Source organism: Mesoplodon bidens (genome assembly GCF_964165515.1).
Source record: "Mesoplodon bidens genome assembly, chromosome: 3".
NCBI lineage: Eukaryota > Metazoa > Chordata > Mammalia > Artiodactyla > Ziphiidae > Mesoplodon > Mesoplodon bidens.
In genome coordinates, this window is record NC_138178.1 from 80,841,627 (window position 1) to 80,857,089 (window position 15,463).

Sequence of the window (15,463 nt, forward strand, 5' to 3'; positions counted from 1 at the left end):
TCTACCATCCCAGAGGTAAAAGCATAGGGTTATAACTCCCAATGCTCATAAATCCTTGTGATGGAAACAATACTCATTTGTACAGGTCCTTGTCACATGAGAGAGGCTGTAGCACGTTTAACTCCTATTTGTTGATTATTTTCACAGACAGTCATTTTTGCCGAGAGCTTGCTGTGTGGAGGCTTGTTAAATGCCTCATCTCCCTTAATCCTCCCTAGGCTGTGAGGGACAGATACTATTCTCATCCCATTTTATTTATGAGGAAACTGAGGCCTAGAGAGATTGACTGACTTGCCCATGATCACACAGGTAGAAAGTGGGCAAGCCTGCGTTCTAATCCACCTGGCTGGCCCATGGAGCAAGGCACACAGTGCCAGGCTGCGACGCCTGTGCTTGGAGCAGTGACCTGCCAACACGGCAGGGCTGGGATGAGGGTGAGGGGCCAGGGAATGAAGGGATGAGGGGCATCATGCCAGCCCAGGGGCAGGGCTGAGTTCCGTCCATGTTGAACATTTTGGTCTTTTGCTCATCATGTATTTTTTTTTTGCATTAATTTTGCCTTTTAAAATCTTGCATTTGGGCATTATAGATCTTGATCACTGGGTTTTACGGTGCTTTGGGCAGGTGTGGGTGAGGACCACAAGGGTTGCTGAGGTCAGGAACCCGCCCAAGGTCCCATGGCTGGAAGTGGAGGAGCTGGGGTATTTGTCAGATCTTCTGGGAGCCGGGCTGGGGGCAGCAGTGTGGCTTACCTCAGTGGGCATCTCTGAGGTCTCAGGAATGTGTTTCCCCTCTTCCAGGTCGGGGAAGAGGTTGAAGAAGACCCGCAAGTATGACATCATCACCACTCCAGCCGAGCGAGTGGAAATGGCCCCATTGAACGAAGAGGATGACGAGGACGAGGACTCCACAGTATTTGACATCAAATACAGGTACCGGGTGGGAACAGTGGCTTTCTCCTGGGCTCGCTGGCTTGGGGAGGTGGGGCGGTTCACCTCTGAAGACAGTGAGTGGCCAGGCATGTATTCTTGTTCTTTGGCTAAGTCTTTGACCTTGGGGCATTCTGCTTCTAGGGGGGAACTGCTTTGATCCCTCCCAGGAACGCACAGCACCCAGAAAGCCAGCAGGGAAGTGCTTGCAGGGAAATGCTTATTCTCATCTCTTTCCTGATGTGAACCCTCGAGAAGTCAGCTTCGTGGGAGCGAAAGGAGGGCTGAATTTCGGACAATGAGCTTGTCATGTACAGACTGTGGGGAATCTGGTCCAAGCAACCGCCATGTACCACGTGCCATGCACACAAATGGAAACTTGTTTTTCAGCCTTGCTTAGTTGGTAATGGAGAGCATGGGGTGGGGGTTACTCCTTGGATGGAATTTACCGCTGAATTCCAAAGGCAGGTGTGTTTCTTTAACGTGGCCAGTAGGAAAGTCAGAATGACTTTTTGACTTCAGGATTGTAGTTTGGGCTTTGGCTTCTTTTGGGAAGTACTACTTTGGGTATGTGAGATTCTCAGTGTTAGAGCTGGGGGCAGGTGTAGTTTAGGGATGAGGGCTTGGAGGCCCAGAGAGGGGCCATGGGTTGCCCAAGGTCACAGCTATTAGTGGCAAAGTTGAGACACAAATCCAGGCTGGACCCTATCCGGAGACTCCTCCCTCCCCACCAGGGTCCTCCAGAGAAACAGAATCAATAGGATATACACACACAGAAACAGATTTATTATAAAGGTCCAAGTCTGAAGGCCTGAGAACCAGGAGAGCCAATGGTGTAAGTTCCAGTGACAGTGCAGGAGGAGACCAATGTCTCAGCTCCAACACGGTCAGGCAGAGAGAGCGAATCCCCCCTTATTCTGCCTTTTGTGCTATTCAGGCCTCCAGTGGGTTGGATGAGGCCCACCCATGCCGGGGAGGGCGATCTGCTTTACTCAGTTTACCCAGACAATTGTAATCTCAGCCAGAACACCCTCCCAGACACACCCAGACTAACGTTTTACCAACTATCTGGGCACCGTGTCACCCAGTCAGGTTGACCTGCAAGAGTCACATCACACACAGCTTTTCCGTACCTCCTGACTTGTCCTTTTCCAGCACAGCCTTGGGTATTCTTGGCTATAAAGGAGTTAGATTCAAGAAAACAGTGTTTGGGATTTCAAGTAGAACTGCATTGACTCTGTAGATTGATTTAAAGAGAATCAGCCCTTTATGCTAAGTGAAATAAGTCAGACAGAGAAAGACAAATACTGTATGATATCACTTATGTGTGGAATTAAAAAAATACAGCAAACTAGTGAATATAACAGAATAAAAAGAAGCAGACTCACAGATAGAGAGAACAAACTAGTGGTTACCAGTGAGGAGAGGGAAGTGGGGAAGGGGCAATATAAGGGTAGGGGCTTAAGAACTACAAACTATTAGGTGTAAAATAAGCTACAGGGGCTTCCCTGGTGGCGCAGTGGTTGAGAGTCCGCCTGCCGATGCAGGGGACGCGGGTTCGTGCCCCGGTCCGGGAAAATCCCACATGCCGTGGAGCGGCTGGGCCCATGAGCCATGGCCGCTGAGCCTGCGCGTCTGGAGCCTGTGCTCCGCAACTGGAGAGGCCACAACAGTGAGAGGCCTGCGTACCACAAAAAAATTAAAAAAATAAGCTACAGAAATATAGTGTACAACATGAGGAATACAGCCAGTATTTTATAATAACTATAAATGGGCTATAACCTTTAAAATTTTTGAATCACTATATTGTACACCTGTAACTTACATAACATTGTACATCAACTGTACTTCAATAAAGAAAAAAAAGAGAATCAGGCCCTTTATGTTGACTCTTCCCATTCATGAACATGGAATAACTTTCCATTGATTTAGGTATTGGAAAAGATGTCTTTCAAAAACTTCTCCATCAGTGTATTATAAATTTTTGCTAGATATATTCCCAGGTGTTTTACATTTTGATATATATATATATATATATATATATATATATATATATACACACATATATATTTTACTTTATTAAAAAATTTTTTTGGGGGTAGTATGTATCTTTTTAAACTTTTTTATTTTATTTTTTATACAACAGGTTCTTATTGGTTATCTATTTTATACGTATATGTGTCAATCCCAATCTCCCAATTTTTTTTACTTTAAAATACTGTTTACTTTAAAATACTATTTTATTTATACTCATGTCTGAAAAAAAGTCTGTATTATCATGTTCACGTACATACCAATATTGGAAACAGAGTTTGTTAACAAATCACACCTAAATTTTATGAAGAACGCACAACATTGACATGGATTGGTTATAGATAGAGTGGAAGAACAAACCATTAGCTATAATTTTCAGTTTAGGTAGAGAGCAGCCCCCTTTGAGAAGAATCAAAACAATTACTAACCTGCACCCATACTGCAAAATACTATATACATAAGAAAGTGATTATACTGATTTTATTGCTAAGCTGTTTTATCGGTCTCACATTCAAGGCACAGAAATGAAACAAAATGTGAAGACCACGATGTCCTCATTATGAGTCACAATGGAAAGGCTCAGCTGCATCCTGCAGGCCTGGGATTATTGTATGATAGGGAGCCCTTGATGGCTTAAGTGGATCAACAGACTGTTTTGATTTTGAGCCATGGGATGGGAACTCATCCATATTTGGTGTGTGAGCCGACTCCACGGGTCTAGGATAGATGGAGCCATTTTTGTGGTAACCTCAGACCCAACTACATAAGAAAAGACCCTAAGCAAAGAAATATCACTGTCTGTCCGGAAAGTCTAACTGTTGACTCTTTCTTGAGTATGAGCTGGAAAAGGGGCCCCTCTCGAGAATCTGGATACAAATATTATTGCGGTCTAAAGACTGCTGGGTGGAGGTCGTGTCTGTTGTCACAAAGAGGAGGAAAGTATTGAAACCACTGTCAGACTAAGAACCTTCCACAACGAGTCTCAGTTCTTCAAATAATGGAGCAAGTTCCTTTCCTAGGAGCAGTTAGCGCTGTATTGGCATTGCTTTTGGCTGTGAAACTCACCATCAAAGGCAAATGATTTCAAAATTAAAACATTTTTTTTCCAGTTTTATTGAGATATAATTGACATACAGCACTGTATAAGTTGAAGGTATACAGCATAATAACATACATATATTGTGAAATGATCACCACAATAAGTTTAGTTGGCATCTAGCACCTCACATAGTTACAAAAACATTTTTTTTACCTTGTGATGAGAACTTATAGGATCTACTCTCTTAGCAGCTTTCAGATCTATCATACAGCAGTGTGAACCTATAGTCATCATGTTGTACATTACATCCGCGGGAGGTATTCATCTCGTAACTGGAAGTTTGTACCTTTTGACTGCCTTCACCCAATTCCCCCCTCCACAACCCCCTGCCTCTGATAACTGCAAATCTGATCTCTTTTTCTATGAGTTTGGTTTTTCTAGATTCCACGTATAAGTGAGATCGTACAGTATTTGTGCTTCTCAGACTGACTTATTTCATTTCACGTGATGCCCTCATGGTCCATCCATGGTATTGTAAATGGCAGGATTCCCTTCTGTTTTATGCCGACTAGTATTCCATTGTGTGTGTGTCTGTGTGTGTACATGTGTGTTTGTGTGTATCACATTTTCTTTATTTATTCATCTGTTGTTGTACACGTAGGCTGTTTCCATGTCTTCGTTATTGTAAATAATGCTGCTGTGAACCTTGGGGTGCAGATATCTCTTCAACATAGTGATTTTGTTTCCAAAGGCAAATGATTACATGGAACTACCTGGTAGGTGTTAAGGTAGCAGGTAATACTTTTGCTGTTTGAGAGTCCGAGCTTGCTCCCTGGTCTGTTGCAATGCCCTGGAGCATTTTTGTTGGCCACTGTAATAATGGGCCCTTTATCTCTATGTGACACAGCGATAGCACGGGGCCCTTTCACACATGGTAATTTTTTTAAGGAATTCCTTTATTTTTATTATTAATTAATTTATTTATTTATTTATTTTTGGCTGTGTTGGGTCTTCGTTTCTGTGCAAGGGCTTTCTCTAGTTGCGGCAAGTGGGGGCCACTCTTCATCACGGTGCGCGGGCCTCTCACTATCACGGCCTCTCTTGTTGCAGAGCACAGGCTCCAGACGTGCAGGCTCAGTAGTTGTGGCTCACTGGCCTACTTGCTTCGCGGCATGTGGGATCCTCCCAGACCAGGGCTCGAACCCGTGTCCCCTGCATTGGCAGGCAGACTCTCAACCACTGCGCCACCAGGGAAGCCCCACATGGTAATTTTTAATACAGGAATCACTTAAGGTTCCCCAGGCACCTCCATGCCTCTCCTCCACCCTGATTCTGGGCAGAAACTCAGGACTCAGCAAGTCCATTCATATTAGTCTTTCATCCCAGATCATCCACGGTAATGACCCCTGTATCCCACAGGATCAGTCTCCACAGCCGGGTTTCTGCTTCTGGGGCTGCTGGCTTCTCTCTGCTGTCACTTTGGGGACAGCTTCAAAGACAGGTTCCTCTGCAAGCCACTGCCACATGATTCATGACCTCAATCTGATCTCTTTTTTTTTAAAAAAATACCACTTTCTTACTTTCTGTTCATGGTGTCTAGAAATGCAGTTGATTTAAAAAAAAAATCCAGCAACCTCATTAAACTCTTATGAGTTCTAGTAGTGTAAATGTGGACCTTTTGAGTTTTCTATGTAGATATATCACTTGAGACTAATAAGGCTGCCTCCCTTCCCCCCAGGTCCTTCAACATTTTATCTCTCTCTTGGCCTCTAAGTCATTGTTAAATAGAAGTGATGATAATAGGCATCCTGTCTTGTTTTTGATCTTAAAGGATGTGCTTTCAATATTGACACTAAGAGCAGTGTTTGCTGTAGGGTTTTGTAGATTTTTTTTCCCCAGGAAGCTTCCCTCTATTCCTAGTTTGCTAATGTCAAATTTTATTAAATTCTTTTTCTAGCTCTGTTGAGAATATTATACTTTCTCCTTTAATCTGTTAAGGTGGTGAACTTATATTCATAGATTTTTTTTCTAATATTAAACCAACTTTGCATTCCTGAGATAAAGGAGCTTGGTCATGGTCATGTTATCTTTTTATTCACATTGCTACATTCAGTTTGCTGATATTTTGCTTAGGACTTTCTTGTTTCTGGTAGTGACTGAGATTGGTTTGTCATTTTCCTATTTTGTAATATCCTTGTCAGGCTTTGGTAGAAGTTTCACTAGCTTCATAAAACAAGTTAGGTCGGTTCCTTACTTTCCTTTTCTCTGGAATAGTTAGTATCAGATTAGAATTATTTGCTTCCTAAATGTTTAGTAGAATATGCTAAAACTGGCTGGACCTTGATGCTTTCTTTGCTTGAAGATTGGAAAAAACTACTGTTGTCCAATTCTTTGAATAGTCACAGGACTATTTAGTCTTCGTCTGTTTATTCTTGGGTCAGTTTGGATGGGTTGTATTTTTCTGGGATTTTGTCCGTGTCGTGTAAGTTTTCAAATGTATTGTCCTAAGGTGATTCACAACATTCTCTCTTTTATCATCTTTTTATTCTTTGTCACATGTGTAGTCGTGGTCCCCTTTTCATTCTTAATATTGATTTTGTTTGCCTTTTCTCCTTTTTCTTGATCAGTCTTGCTGGATGTTTAATTTTTTTCATCTATACAGAGAGCCAACTTTTGGTTTATTTGATCCTCGCTATTATATTATCATTTTCAATTTCAGTTGATTTCTGCTCTTCATCCTTAAGCTTTCTTTGAGTGCATTCTGTTCTTTTTTTCTAACTCCTTCCATTGCATATTTAGCTCCTTCATTTTCAGCCTCCTTTTCTGGTGTAAGCATTTATTCTGTAATCTTATCTACTTCAGCTGCCTTCCACAGGCTTTCCTTATCACTGCCAGGTGCTATCCTGCTTCCCTGTTTGTTGTGAAGGACGGACTTCGAGTGGTTCATGTGAGAAGTTGGTGCTGTTTGTGAGGATGTGAGTGAACTTGGGGGTGAGTCACTGGACAAAAGACCACTCTAGTCCTCAGGCCCAAAGATGATTGACCATTTAAAAAGAACAGGTCATAGATTTTATTACAGATGTAATGTATGGTATAGAAATTACGGATAAGAAAAAGGGAAAATAAAACCACCTTTAACCTCACTACTTAACGATAGCCACTAGAGTGTGTGTGAGTACGTACCCGTGGAATTTTCTTTTTTACAGAAATAGGACCATGTTACACGTGCTGCTTTGGAACATTTTCCCACCCGAACAGCGTATCACAAATGACTTTTCAGGTCAATACGTTTGAAAGAACAAGAATTTTAAGGCCAATTTTATGTTGGCTTTAGCATTTTTGAGAACTGCTCTGTCTGCACGTGATAATCTGTTCACAGGTCCTTGTCTTTCCTGTTTAGAGACGGCTCCAGTAAATTTTTTGGTTCCCCCTGGGAGACAGACTACATTTAAATCGGTCGGATGTGGCTGAATCATGGCCTTGGGTGGTTTTATGAGTGAGTGCAAAGAGGAAAATCACGTTTTTGGCGCCCGGGCAGTAAGGCCGTAACCTGCCTTGTATTACACGTGCAGCTCTCTGATAACATCTCCTGACTTAGAGCCCGTGAGCATCAGCCAGGCAGGAAGTGGGGTGGAGAGAAGGCAGGCAGGGCAAGGTTTCCGTGGGCAGCCCTCCTCCCAGGCTCCCACGCCACTGAGATGTCACAACGCGTGAGGTAAGGCCTCCGATGTTTAGGGCCAGATGTGGGGAGGGAAAAGAGTCTGTGGAAGTGAGTTTCCAACTCTGTACTTGAAAAGGCTAATTGGAAGAGAGAAATGATGGCTAAATGGAGTACAGCGACCCCTGGGGTTTTGAAATGGTTCCGTATTTCAAAAGGCATTTGCATCCTGGCTGCATGTGTTTTGAGCTTGGTTGGCCTAGTGTGCAGATGTGGCTGATGTCGTGGACCTCTGGGCCTCCCTGGTTTATCACTGGAGCCTTCTGTGACACCCTCCAGGTGTCCCCTGAGGCGAGGCAGATGCCGCTCTTCCTGCCGTTTGTCTGGTAGGTGCCACCAGGAGCCATGACAAGCGCAGCCCAAAGGTGTGCTGCTGGGAGGACACGCAGCTCCGGCCACAGTCCTGGTGTCCAGGGGCCGGGAGGGAGGGCGGGCTTGGTGCCTCTGCTTCTTAGGTGTGGAAAAGATGTGGCCCGTGGGGTGCAGATGTGTGCCCCAGAAATGCCTGACTCTCACCCTCTTGTGGATAGGGCTTCCGGAGGGAATATAATTAGAAATGGATGAGATGTCCCCTGCACCTCTGGGGGCTGTGCCTGGCATCTTGGCTTTGGAACAAAAGGCGTTTGGTGGCTGTTTGCAGCCAGAGGCCCCTGGAGGCTGTGGTGGGAGAGGGAGAAAATGGACTTGACTTGCTTATCCTAGACTGAGGGCCGAGAGGTCAGGGTCCCCATGGCCACCCTATGGCAGAGACAAAGCTAAGGCCCTGCTAAGCACACTCAGGGCAGTGACTTCTAGAATCCTTGAGCTTGGAGGGCCCTTCAGCCCGCCCCACACTCCCTCATCACCTGAGGACGAGGAGTGTGGCTGCTAGAAGCGTCAGCGTGGGGACCGCTGCGGAGGCAACCGGTAACCTGAGCTTCTGGGGCCTGGAAGGAATCAGAGGGGACCTGGTGAACTGCGGGCTCCCCAGGGTGGCCGGAGCATCCTCCCTGGACCTGAAACGGCATCAGAGGCCATCCCCAAAGCAGTTTGAATAACTCTCTGCTGGCCCTCTTGCTTGTAGAATGCCAAGCTTATGTGTTATATATAAATGGGCATCTCCTGAGGCATTTTTGTTTCTCTGAAAAGCAATGTTGGCATTCTGGGGGCAGTTCTCAGCTGAGGTATCGTGCACCTTAAAACTATTTGAGTTTTATATCTATGAGGAGGGAGACTATGCAAACAGGAATTTGTGTGGCGATGAAAATTTACTGCTAGGTGATCCTGTTTTTCATTGAAGTATAGTTGATTTACAATGTTGTGTTAGTTTCAGGTGTACAGCAAAGTGATTCAGTTACACACACACACACACACACACACACATATATATATATCTGTTCTTTTTCAGATTCTTTTCCCTTATAGGTTATTACAAAATATTGAGTATAGTTCCCTGTGCTATACAGTAGGTCCTTGTTGGCTAACTATTTTATATTGATATATAGTAGTGTGTATATGTTAATCCCAAACTCCTAATTTATCCCTCCCCCCTTTCCCCTTTGGTAACCATAAGTTTGTTTTCTATGTCTGTGGGTCTATTTCTGTTTTGTAAATAAATTCATTTGCATCATTTTTTAGATTCCACATGTAAGTGATATCACACGGTATTTGTCTTTCTCTTTCCGACTTACTTCACTTAGTATGATAAGCTCTAGGTCCATCCATGTTTAAGTGAATCTGACTTAGTTTCCTGCCTACGTGGACACACAGTTTATAGTGCTGTGTAAGGATCAGGCAAAGAAAAGGGGGAAAAAAAGGAAAACACACAAATAATCCTAACTAGCAGTGATTTGGAAAAGCTAGCCATGTTATTCAGTCGTGCTTTTTTGTGTTCGATGTCCTGGGATGAAAGTGGGAAGACTGCCGAGGGCCCCCCGGCACCTGGTGGTGTGGTCCTCACGTCTGTCTGTCTCAGGAGAACTCACACACGTGGCCCGGCTTCCTCCCTCGGCTTCTCCATTCCGTGGCTGCTGTGCCATCTTCCTGAGGTGTCCTTGTCTGCTGCACCGAGGGGTCAGCTGCCACTGTGCAGGACAGGTGCTGAGACAGGTGCTCCCGTGTGGAGAGCTTTTTCTGCCAACAGACAAACTTCTTGTAAAACATGGGACAGGGACAGGTTGGGGCATGTCCCTCTCCTTCTCTGGGATGGCTGTAACCCAGCGTCGCTGTACGGGATGGTTGCAAATCAGAAGGGAATAAGCATGGGTCATGGCACCTAAACGTGCCTTTACTTCACCTGGAGTTTCCAGGGAGTGTGGGAGCGGGGTCTGCATGGACCACCTTTCTGGTTCATCTTAGTGACAAAGCAGGGATGTCAATAGCAGTTTGGCTGTTCTAGAGGAGGGAAAGGGCCCAGAGAGCCCTCTTAGAAATCTCTGCTTGTCATCTTCTACGTGCGCCCAGCTCACTGCAAGTGCAGGACGGGTAAGCCTGGCCCTGCCTTCCGGGAGCTTGTGCTGAGGTGGGGGGTCCAGGAACATGGACTCTTATAAGAGGGCCTGGTAAACGCCACAGGCAGGAAAGAACAGGGTGCTGTGGGCAGCCAGCAGGGGCACATCTCCCTGGCACCGCCTCCCAGAGGAGATGAAGCTTACAGGGGGTTTGGAAGGACCAGGGAGCGAGCCTGGAGCAGAGTGACGGGCAGGGAGGAGTGAGGGCATTCGAGGAAGAAGTGATAGCCTGTGGACAGGTGCGAGTCTGAGCGGGTGTAGGGCGACCCGGGCGAGCCGCAGCTGTGAGCCTGTCCCCCCAGGACCCTCCCCAGGGGAGAGCCTCAAAGCTTCATGGCCTCCGGGGCACAGCAGGATGAAAAGAAGAGGGCCGGGACTTTACAACCTTCCTCCTCACCCCAGTCCTCCTGTCCGTTTTCCCCAGAGCTTCCCGAGTCACAGTCACACCAGAGAGTCTGAAAAGGCAGCCAAGCCACACTGCTCAGACCTGAGATCCAGAGCTGGTGACCTCCGAGGTGCTGGCGCCCGCCCAGGGAAGCTGCTCCCCGGGGGGCAGGCGAGCGCGTCTGTTTTCTTTTTCCAGGAGCAGCCCTGGAGATTCAGTTCTGCTGAGGAGGGAGCCCGCGGAAGCAGATGTGCCTGATGGTTCGTGGTGGGCTCCCCTACTGCTCCGTCTCTACCCGCTGTGTGTGTGTGTGTGTGCGTGTACGTGTGTGCGTGTGCATGCGCGCGCGCGTGCTCGCGTTTATTCCTGTAAACACAAGGAGTCAACAGCTGCACACGGGGATGGGGTGCAGGCAGGGAAGCTGGCATAGCATCCCGGGGTGTGCCCTTGGGGCATCCGGAAGATGCAGTTCCACAAAATAGCAATCTTGGGACACCTGCGAAGGTGAATTTTCAGTGCGTTGGCGGTATATAAAGTCCACATCTCTGCGAATTCTGACGGTCTGCTTTTTCCAGATTCAGCAGGCTCATGGTAGTCTGCTTTTGTTCATATGCACACCTGCTCTGGGTAGCTCTTGGGAATCGGGTCCCTTTACTCTGGTCCGATTCTTGGTTTTGGAAAGCTTTGCTGCTCCGTCTCCAGTCCCCTGGCCCTGACCCCTCATGCTCAACATTGAACTTGCAGCAGGATGCAGGGGAAGGCCTGACTGTGGGGTCAAGGCCGCTGGGAGTCTTAACATTTGAGGTCCTCAGGCTGCATCTGTAGAGTGGGGGTGTCTGGGCTCCGTGGATGTCAGTAAGCGGGGGTGAGCCCCCCTCTTCCTAGCCCAGAGGAGGGGGCATGTGGGTGAAGCAAGAAAGCCAGGCTTCACAGCGTGGACATGGCTGTGGGGATTTATCTTTTTCTTCCTCTAATCTGTTGAACAGGAGACCCTAGTGGTCAATACGAGGATACCCATGTCTATTTTTTTTTTAATTTGGAAATAATTTCAAACTTAAAAGTTGCAAAACAAAAACAGTAGAGAGAACACCCGGATACCCTTTACCTAGATTTTCCTATTTTAGAATTTCGCCTCATTTGCCTTATGATGGCTCTGTGTGTGGGTTCAGATGTTTTTTTTTTTTTTCCTGCGGTACGCAGGCCTCTCACTGTTGTGGCCTCTCCTGTTGCGGAGCACAGGCTCCGGACACGCAGGCTCAGCGGCCATGGCTCACGGGCCCAGCCGCTCCGCGGCATGTGGGATCTTCCCGGACCGGGGCACGAACCCACGTGCCCTGCATCGGCAGGCGGACTCTCAACCACTGCGCCACCAGGGAAGCCCCAGATTTTTTTTTTCTGAATCATTTTCTGAACGTGTTACGTCTCTCATGTCCCTTTCCCCCCAGTACTTAAGTGTGTATTTCCTAAAAATAGGATGTCCATATCTTTCAGTAATTAGTTACCTGATATTTATATGTGGGATCATATAACGTTGTGAAAAGCAGTTTATTATTTTATAAGTTCTATTAAGTCCCCACTGTTTTTCCATGTGATTATGTAATGCCCATGTTCAAAGATTAATAGATGCTGGGGACCTCTCAGATTTTCCCTCCTTTTCTAAGTCCCTTTGGCTGATGTCTTAAATAGATTTAGTTTTTCAACTTTCATTCATTGTACAAATATTTCTTGCACTCCCTACAATTGTCTGACACTGTGCTTGGTGCTGGGGTTTAAACGTGAACAATCTCCAACAAGGGTCTCACCTGCAGGGAGCTCCCAGTCTAAGCAAGAGACAGACACGAATGAGATAATTACATAAACCATAAACCAGGGGCCAGCAGGCTAAGGGCCCTGGGCCAGATCAGCCCACTGCCTATTTTTGTACGGCTCCTGAGCCAAGAATGATTTTTACATTTTTGATGGTTGCAAAAGAATCGAAAGAAGAATAACATGTAAAAATTAAATGCAATTCAAACCTCAGTGTCCACAAATAAGCTTTTATTGGAACACAGCCATGCCAAGCATTTCCAGCAGCAGGGCTGAGCAGTTGCCACAAAAACTAGAGGACCTGCAAAGTCAAAAATATTTAGTACTCTCTGGACTTCTACAGGGAAGGTTTGCCGAGCCCCGGTGTAAACACCCACAGAAGTGCTAGGAAGGAGGATTACAAGGATAAGAGAGGTGGTGTACTAGGGGTCTGTGTGGGGACCTAGAAAAGCATCCTGAGCTGGGAGCTGAGGGAAGGGAAGGCGTTACCTGGAGGAGTGGGTGTGCGTTCCAGGTAGCACGTTCAAAGGTCCTGGGGTTGAGGAGGGTGGCGTTTTCAAGGGCTGAAAAGGCAGCTTGTGTGGCAGGAATAGAGATGGGGGTGAGAGAGATGGAGGCGCTGCTGGAGGGGCACGGGGAGGGGTGTCAACTGCCCTGCTAGGACGGCGGCGTGGCCTGGAGGATGGTCGTGGTTAGGGAGGGGTCACAATGGGTGTGCGGCTCTGCAAGAGGCCACTGACTTGTTCTTCTTCTTTTAGGTAAAACCTGTTCTCCAGCGTGTTGGCATCCTGTGGCTGGTCGGCTGAAGCTGGGGGGTGTGAAGTATCTGGAAGCTGTCCTGTCCGAGGTGTTGAAACCAAAACAAACATTATTTATGAAACTCTGGCACAGTTGTGTGTAGAACGTTGGCTCCGAATGTCACTGCAGGAGACACCACCCTCTGGACGCTCCTTTAAAATGTCACCCTTTATTCCCTCCTCAAGAGGGCTTTTGCCTTGCTAAGGGGCAAGGGGAAACGTGCTGATTTAAAAAATAATTTTAAAGCAACTGCCGACAAAAGTAAAAGAGATCAGAAGTTATCAAGAACCTAAGAAAAGCCTATATATTCAGCGACATATTTAGGGTTTCTGACAGTCTGCTCTCCTGGATCTACGAACTTTTAGATGTCTGACCCTTTGTGGTCTTTCTGGGCTTGGTCGAGTTCTGGCCTTTCGTTGGTGGTGGCTGCGTGAAAGTTCAGAGTGCAAGGGCTCAGAGCTGCTCAGCTTGTAGCAGATGTAAACACGTCCTGTGGCTCCTTTTCTTTTCCTTTTTCGAAAGGGTTCAGCAGAATTAGGCATGGCTAGCTCACAAAGAATTCTGAATATCAGGGAGAAACCTAGACCTGTGTGTGTGCATGTGTGTGTGTGTGTGTGTGTGCATGTGTGTGTGTGTATGTACATGTGAGATAATTTCTCCATCTCTAAAGAGAAAAGAAAGTGTTTGGCAGCCTTTGCTTAGTAACATCCATTGTGTGTTTCTCTGCCCTATCACCGTTCTACATTGTTGGTCTTAGAAATGGAATTTTAAAAAAATCACTGTGATAATTTAAATGAATGGTGATTTGGTTGGCTGAAAAAAGCCCACTGCCAGGGACTACGTTTGCAGTTGGTCCAGGCCAGACTGGCCTAGGAACCCACCTGGACCCAGGAGGTTACTGCAGGAAGGCCCCTCACACAGGTGGGGTTGGGTGGTGGCTTATCTTGCAGCTCGAGTGCCACTTGCTGGAAGCAGGGCCTCGGGCTGACTTCTCAGGATGATAGAGGCCTCCCATTTCACTGTTTCCCCAGGGTTATTTGCTGCAACGGATATCCTTCTGCTAAAGTCTCCTAGCAGTGCCTTTGGGGGCGGGCTACTCAGTTCTCTCTGGCAAGGTGTTTTGTAATTTTTTTTATCTCCTCTTTTCTGGCATTCTGCAGGGTTTGCAAATGTGCCTGTTTATTGTCTGCTCCACTGCTTGGGATGAAAACTCTGGCCTTTCCCTATTCGACCCTATTTTCAGATTTTTCAGTTTCCTGGGAAGGGGCTGCCCTGCTTTGGGGTCCCCTCGTTCCCAAGGCCATCAGGGTGGCACTTTGGCCTCTGCAGAAGAGAGGGGCGGCCACTCTGAGGACAGAGTCCTGCTGGTCCTCGGCTCCCTCCCGTGATTTTGCTTCTTTTGTTGACTTTCCTTCTCCCTTTCTCCGCCCTGTTTGCCAGAGGGGTGGGCGTGCTTTATCTGTACCCTCCACCGTGTCCTCATGGGCCAGGGTGGTGACTAAACGGGATGGGCCGCCTAGCAGCTGTGCGCTGTCCGGACCTTTGAACTGGAACCGTGGCTCACACTTGCCTTTCCGACAACCGCGTCTGAACCATCTGCGGAGAAGCTGGATTCTTCTGCCTGATGCATGAACGCCGGCCTCTGTCTGCCAGGTGCTCATCACAGGGCCTGGCAGAGGTGGCCACCAAGAATGACCTTGCAGATGCCACAGCTTTGGCACTAGAGGCTCTTAAATAAAAAAACCCTTCTGGTGTGAACTGTGTATGCATCAGTTTGGAGGTTTTCTGAGATGGAGGCCAGCAAGGTGCCTTCCTTTGATGAGGGATGTGGGCCCGAGGCTCAGAGGAGGGCAGAGAGGGTGCCCAGGAGGAGGTACTGGGCCTGGGGCCGGCCTGGGTCTGAAGCCCTGGGTGCCTCAGTGCTGGGGCTCGGATCGAGCTCAGGGGCCAGGTCCCACTCAGGCCCCTCTGCCTCTAAGTCCTGCCAGAGTGATAAAGTTCTGTGGGATTCCAGAGGTGCAGAGAGAGCTGGTGGTGGTAGGGGGGCTAGAGGTCCCCTGTTGTGGGCAAGGCACTTGTGGTGACCGGTGCTGGGGAGAGTGGGGTCCCAGGCAGAGGGGAGAAAGGAGGGTGGGATGGGGACAGGAGGCTGCAGGAGACCTTCCTTTACCTGCATAATCCAGCTCCTCCTCTGCGAAGACAAGTTCCGTTTCTTAAAAGCAGAGTGAGTTGGGTCTCGGGGAAGCAAAGTTGGGCTGGAAGGAA

At 47.3% G+C, this 15,463-nt stretch overlaps 1 protein-coding gene across 2 annotated transcripts in view; it reads left to right on the forward strand.

Moving 5' to 3' along the window:
- The window catches only part of FAM174B (family with sequence similarity 174 member B), a 33,167-nt gene extending 17,993 nt beyond the window's left edge, over positions 1-15,174 (forward strand). Inside the window, exons 3-4 of one of the 2 annotated variants that reach the window (XM_081229022.1) lie at positions 801-932; positions 13,159-15,174. In XM_081229022.1, coding sequence (XP_081085148.1) covers positions 801-932; positions 13,159-13,162 — 136 coding nt within the window. In that variant the 3' untranslated portion in view covers positions 13,163-15,174. The remainder of the gene's footprint in view (positions 1-800; positions 933-13,158) is intronic. The other variant, XM_081229023.1, reaches the window with a different exon arrangement.
- Positions 15,175-15,463: the final 289 nt, after the last annotated feature.